Raw genomic sequence first — 7,500 nt, 5'->3', positions numbered from 1 at the left:
TAAATCAGTACTGTCACATATTTTCTAGAATTTACAATCTTAAATTGAAATACTGTTGAATCCTTAGAAAAAAAAGAGAAAAATATAACCTATCTATAATACCACCTCAATGTATGCTTTGATTATTAAAAGGATGCGGGGAAAATTAAAATCTATTAAAAAAAATGAACGACAAACTACCAAACAACAGTATTGTCATATAATTTCAAAAATTAATATAAAATACTAAAGAAATCTAAAAAAAAATCCATATTACTGAATACGAAAATAAAAAATGAACGTAAATAATAACAATCAAAAGTACTGTAGCATAATATATTCTCTGGAATTTATAAACTTAAAATTGAAATACTAAAGAATCCTACATCATAAAATAAAAAAAGGGGGTCACTTTGAGCCCTTGTCTGGAAGAATTCCAACAACGTCGGATGCTATAAAGAATAAGGCGAGGGACCTCATTAGCATTTATCCTGCACTTCCGAATTATAGCTTCAGAAAAAATAAAATAAAAAAAATAAAAGGGAAGACCTGAATGAGGTTATATAAGACGGAAGTATTTTCTTTTTCCTTTGATTCTCGGCTGATGTTTCTCTTGTTTCAGATCAAGCGGCCTTATGCCAGCAGGGGATCTGCCATGTCAGAGAATCTCCTATTTTCTCAGTTATGTAATCATTCTAATACATCAAAATAATGCAATTTTTTTTCTTATTAGAGTAATATAATAAAGAAATGTTAGATAATAACTCTAATATATCATAATGGTGCATTTTTATAGCTTTATTAGAATAACGAAATCTTTTATAATAATTCTAATATATTGCAATAATGATACTTTTTTTATCAAGTTTCTAGGAATGAGAACGACAAAAATAGCAAATTCCGGCTACCAGTCTTATTATTTTTTTTAAAGATCTTAAATTAACATAATGTTCGACGGAATTCCACAAATGTTAACATTACTTTAACAAGACGATTTCATCGAATTACAGAAAAAAGGAATAAACTGGAAAAGAAAAGTTACTTCGTAAAATAATTAATCGGGAATACATAGTAAAGAACTGTATAACAACAATGGCTACAGCTAAATACCTTGTAATGACCTATAATCATTTACTTTTCACATAGACATACTCACCTGTCATACAGCAGTCTTCATTTGCAACCATCATTACGGACAGAGTTTATAAAAACGCTTTTGATACACTTCTCATGTTTGACAATCACAATATTGCTATCCGTTAGGATGAATTATCGATAGCCGTCTATTTTCTTGATTTACTGTTTCTAGCGTAATGTGCTGTGATGCGCTTTCAAGTAGATTAAACTGTCATTTTATCTTTGCAACCTACTGGTTAATGCGGGGTCTGAATCAAGTTCCACCAGAGTAGCATTGTTTCCCTAGAAGATAAATGCCTACAGTGAAAAAAAAAACGGCACACATGGGAGTGAACTGCAATATGATCATTTATTTTACATACAAACTGTGCGATCACCTGACTAAGCTAACCACTTCTAAACATTATTCTGCATGACAAGGTTCTTCAGTTAAACCTCAAGCACTAAGATGAAAGTTAGCGAGATTCTAAGAGAGAAAAAAAAAATCAAGAAAGTACATGACTGGAATCCATTATTAGAGAAAAAAAATGTATCCCCACATTCAGGTAACTGGATTACTAAATGCTAACCCTTCTCAACTTTAAGTGGCCGCTGGATAAGAGCGCAAAACTTTTGGAGCAACATCATCTATCTCTCTCTCTCTCTCTCTCTCACACACACACACAAACACACACTCTTTCTCTCAATATATCACAAACTCTCTCTCTCTCTCACACACACAAACAAACAGAAGTCCTATTAAACGGAATCCTTCCGCCGACCTACATCCTTACCCTTAGCCCCCTCCTTCCCTTTCTACCCACCACATCAACCCCGCCCCGCCCACCCCTGCCAAATAACCGAAAAGATAGGGCATCACTGTGACCCTCCCGGGAGCAAACACACCACAGCCAAACAAACTATACATTAGATTCTACTCTGTCCTTTACAAAGGGCGTAATTCACTCCCGAGGTTCCGCATGGCGAGTCAGTAGTGTCTCTGAATGTGAGGGGGTCTTCGGTTATCGCCTTAAATGTTACTTGATATATCATCATCACCGTCATTAGAAGCGGCCTGGATAGTTATTCGGTTGTTAATGGTGATCTGTGTTGTGTATGGCACACGCACAATATAATAATCATATAATAATATATATTATAATAATTTAAATATAATATAAATTAAGCTACAATGTCCTTTAATATCCAATTCGCTCGATCAAGGTAGAGGCGAATTAGATATCGAAAGGACATTTGTAGCTTACGCATATATATGAATCACGGTGATGTGATAAAAATGCAATATATATATTATATATATATATATATATAATATATATATATATATATATATATAGTATATTTTCTATATAAGATAATACAGCCAATATTTATGTAACCATCCTATTAGCAATCTGTGTGCTCTCTTATAAGGTATAATCTCCTACGCAGCATAAATAGATAACAAAAATTACTCTGGCAACGTTAGTAATCTTTTACGTGAATAGTTCTACTAACAGTTCATTGACATTAAACGCACAACTTTTCCAGCAGGGTTCAATGAACGTAAAGTTATTTCATTTTGCTATTTTTACATAAACGATTCTTCTTTTATTCATTTATTAGCATCAGCTGCAAAACAAGCATTTATGGCAATCAATCATCCTAGGCTTTATAAACTAACGAACAGTTCGCCTTCATCGTAACTGACTTTCAGAGTTAAATTTGCGAAGTTAACTTTTCAAGTCGTCTCATAAAATATTGGAAAGTGACGTCGACAGCATTCATTCCTCCTGATCACACTCAAAGGTTCATGTCGGGGACTTCTTTCTTTTCATCAAATTCTCTCTCTCTCTCTCTCCCCTTCGACGATCTCATAATAATGAGGCTCCTTTTCGATTATGAACGAAGCAGGCGGGGGATCAAATAACTTTCTATCCGATTGAAACCATTTAAATCTCCGTCATCAGCATGAGTCAGCATCGCTGGGGTTGGGGAGGGGTGGAGGTGTAGGGGTAGGGGTGTTTAAGTCATCATCCCTTTCCTTCTACGTCACCCCGCCCCTTTTCCACAACCCCTTGCCCAGCACAGTGTGTCTTATGACACACCCATCCAACCCTCAACAAAAACCTCCCTCCCCCCAGCTCCTCTTGCTCATCTTTCTTCTGCTTCCACCTGGCCGGCAGGATATTCTCACCGGAGTAACCGCGCACAAGATTAAACCTCCTTGTCCCAAACCCTCCTTTGCTCCCTTTTACTCTTCGTCATAAACCTTGCCGGGAGGTGCGGGAGGGACTTGCGACTCTCTATGGGGGTTGGTGGTGTCGTTGGGAGGGAGATGGATTGGGTGGGAAGGGGGGGGTGGTGTGGAAAGAAGAGACCACAAGGCCAAATGAAAATCGTGTGCCGTCTTACTCACGCTTCCGTCATGGCGGTTTCCATGCCTTAGGAACTTCTCTCTCTCTCTATTTTTTTTTTTCCAGACGTCATCTTTCCTGGAACCCGCGACCGCGATACTGACGCTAATCGCAAAAGCATTTCCATCTCGGAAACAGATCATAAAGTCTCCGGGATCTGCAATCAATTGACATCGGGGCCAGGGACAAACTACAAGCGATGTGACAGACCGCAGCGAACGTCGTTGGTTTCGCTGCACTGTCGTGGATCGCAAAAAAATGCCCTGACACATTACAAGCCTTCATGAAAAGGATGCACGCAAACAGGCACTGCAGTGTCACACCAGCGCAACTTTTCTTGTTATTTCGTATTTGGTGCCACAGATGAGGTGATAATTATAAGGCGAGACAATAGGGATTTGACTTCTTTCCTATCATTACCATGAATAATACGTCACGCAACTGTGTGAATCTGATCCAGAAACCACATGTCTTCATCTATCAAACTCTGTGCTTTACTGTGAACAGACACGGGAATTATTTATCGAACACTGACCAGCGCTTTCTTAATAGCTTTATTTATTCAAGGGCTTAAATCGAAGCATATGAAAAAAAAAGTGTTCCTAAATGAAGAAGGTATAAGTTCGTATGTATTTACGCCAAAGATCCTAAAGATGAAGAAGATCCGAAATATCCCTCACCAAATAATAAAAACTTATGAAAAAAATATGATAATTCTTTGAAAGAAATGTCCAAATTTGTAAACCATACATCAATCACAATTCATACGTTATCTTTTCTTTTATCTCCGTACGAGTCCTTAGTCCACAGTATTTTACTTCATGAAGGAAAAAAACAAAAAAAAGATTATTTATCTATTTTTTTTTCAACTTTCCGATTAATACTTCATTTCAAAATAATCGCTGCTAATGGCGGAATGGAATAACCAGTAAACATCGCAGCGGCATTGGAAATCAACAGAAACCGTATTTGCGAGAAAAAAATTAGGCTTAAACTCCTTAAGTCTGAAATAGATGAGATCGGATCACAAAAAATACTAATGGGTTCGCAGTATATAAAAAAAAATTCGATCGGACTAAGAAAAAAGAAAAGAAAAAACATATATATGTAATCAACTACATAGACGATAATACATGTTCCCACAGTTGAACGTGTCAGGGTTAGTAACTATGTGTCAGTTCTATGCAAATGAGATAAACATCTGGAAGAAGCAATGAAATCACCCACCGCCACTGAAAATGTTGATCACGAACTGACATGACCGAAAGCGGTGGCAACGACTTTGAGCTGTCCTTCATACACCTTTAAATTCCAGCGCTGGTTTAGCGTTTATGCACTACACCTGATATCAAACTTTCAGCTATAAATGTTGCACCAACCTACTCTTAATACTTTTGACGTCTGAAGTATTCCCCCTTATTTATTTTTCTACCTTTTCTCCCTCTATCGTCTCTCCAGTCATCTCAATACATCTTCTCTCTCCTCTCTCTCATCTCTCTCCTCTCTCTCTCTCTCAGTGTTGGTATGCGTTGGAGGATCTCATTATAAGGCCATTAACAGAAAAAAAGGAGAGAGAGAGAGAGAGAGAGAGAGAGAGAGAGAGAGAGAGAGAGAGAGAGACAATTCTCGTATTTACAGGAGCCGCTTTTGCGTTATGTACTTTTCTTGCCTTTTATGATTTCCTTTAAGGGTGGAAACTCAGACGTCTCTTGTCCACGAATAATAACGAAAGATGCTATGATCTTTCGTGAAATAACATCGCAATATTTTTGCCGAAACGAAAATCAGTGAATAATAATAATAATAATATAATAATAATAATAATAATAATAATAATATACTATTATTATAAACGCATAGTCAGTGAAGAATAATAATAATGAAATAGTTATTACTAATATTAACATAAAAAAATCACTTCTCTGCCAAAAATGATCAGCAATGACACATTACAGATCTCAGTACCATGATCTCACGATGAACGTTTTCCAAAGGTCACGAAAGGTCATGGGTCAAGGAATCTAATGACCAACCAGATATTTCCATATGAAAATATCAGCACGTTACAAATATGAGCAAAATTATTCCATAATTTCCATTACTGTCGAAAGCCTCCGTTATTCACTATGTACACTTGACAGCGCTCACGATGCACAGAGAAAGTCTGCACACTTGAGACGCCCTGACAATATTTTTGGCACAACTAATGCCGTTCCAGTATCACCCGGAAAGTTCAACTTTGGCCATTTTTGAGAAACAAAAGCTGAAGTTGGACTCGCTTCATAAGATATCACCAATTTCTGGATGCATACGAAATACACGCGCGGAACACTTAGCCGGAAAAGTGTATGAACAATATTTGGTTGTGGAATTTTATGCACCATACATTCATATAAGAACACACAAACACATACTATATATGAGCTCATTGTTGACAGAAACTTTTAAACATTGTCGGTTCATGTCCTAGGCTTAAAACTAGGCTAAATTTGACTAAAAGAAGAAAAATATTCATCATGTTTTTTTCCTTATATATATTACATACTATAGAGTATACATAATTCATATACATTATATATATATATGTATATATATACTGTATTATATATACTCTATATATAATATATATAGGGCAAAAAAAAAACATGATGAATATTTTCTTCTTATAGTCAAATTAGCCTAGTTTTATAGCCTATGACATGAACCGACAATGTTTCAAAGTTTCTTTCAACAATGAGTTCAAGTTTATTCACATATTACACTCGTTTCAAAATCCAGACGGTAGGAAAAAAAAAAAAATTGTTCGGAGTAGCGAAATCGCTACAGGAGGAAAATGCAGTATCTGATATTTAAATGATGAATAATTCAGCTCCGCCCATGAATTTTGTAATTCGGCGTAAAGCATGATGAAAAATATACGAGAGACTTCTATTTGCATAAAAGTATAAAACAACCTTTTTTGAAATGAGAAACGGCACTAGCAAAAATAATCCGAGAGAAAAAAAAATTCGCTCGACGCTGAATTTCAGTATCGTTTTAATATTGAAATATTGTTTATAAATATTATAAATATTTATAATTCGATATTTATATCAAATTTAATAATAACTCGTTACGTAAATTAGAGAGGAGTAATTCGCAAACTCCTCCAAAAACCATCCCCCACCCCCCCACCTTTGAAATATTCGAACCCTCCACATTCCCCCCCTCACCCCCCCCCACCCCCCCCCCCCCCCCCCCCCCCGACCTGTCCTCTCTCTAAAACCTGAAAGTACAAAAGAAACGAACAAGATATAACCACAAAATTAACGTGCCCAAGGAATAACCTATACAACAAATATCAATAATAATAATAATAATAATAATATAATAATAATAAAATAATAACAAAGAAAAACGAGGAATGTGTAAGAACGCGCCGTACCGTCCTTCACTTAATCACAACTCAATCGCCCAGGGGATATGAAGATTGCCATCGCACAAGTTACCACAACTGGGAACACGGGGGGAGGGGGGGGACGGTGAGAGAGAGAGAGTCAGTCAGTCAGTGGGCGCCACAAAGGAACCCACTGTCTTTTTAAAGGAGCATTATTCCCAGGGAGCCAGTCAATGAAATTCTGCAAGTGCGTAAACACCAGATGGTTGGTCTCCTCACTCGCCCCGGCCGTAACAAGCACAGGGACATGGCTATGAGGTCATCCTCACCCGACTCCGCCTTGCTTCTCGTACCAGCTCCTTTTTTCATTCATATCTTCTTAATGAGTCAAATTCTTTCACACACACATTCACACACACACACACACACACACACACACAAATATATATATATATATATATATATATATATATATATATGCATATAAAATCACCCATTACCACCACCGGCCCAAGATAAAAGAATGGGTCAGGACATACATTCATTCTTTTTAGTTTTTTTCCCAGTGGTAAAGAGTGATTATATAAAACAAAAAATCAAGCTAAAGGATCT

General features: G+C 36.6%; 1 protein-coding gene across 1 annotated transcript in view; it reads right to left on the bottom strand.

Moving 5' to 3' along the window:
• LOC135220989 (teneurin-m-like) overlaps positions 1–7,500 on the bottom strand; it is a 538,744-nt gene that overhangs the window by 529,332 nt on the left and 1,912 nt on the right. Inside the window, 1 exon segment of the mRNA XM_064258693.1 lies at positions 1,136–1,398. Coding sequence (XP_064114763.1) covers positions 1,136–1,169 — 34 coding nt within the window. The 5' untranslated portion in view covers positions 1,170–1,398.

This window comes from Macrobrachium nipponense, chromosome 2 (genome assembly GCF_015104395.2).
Source record: "Macrobrachium nipponense isolate FS-2020 chromosome 2, ASM1510439v2, whole genome shotgun sequence".
NCBI lineage: Eukaryota > Metazoa > Arthropoda > Malacostraca > Decapoda > Palaemonidae > Macrobrachium > Macrobrachium nipponense.
This window is presented reverse-complemented; position numbering and strand designations above follow the sequence as displayed.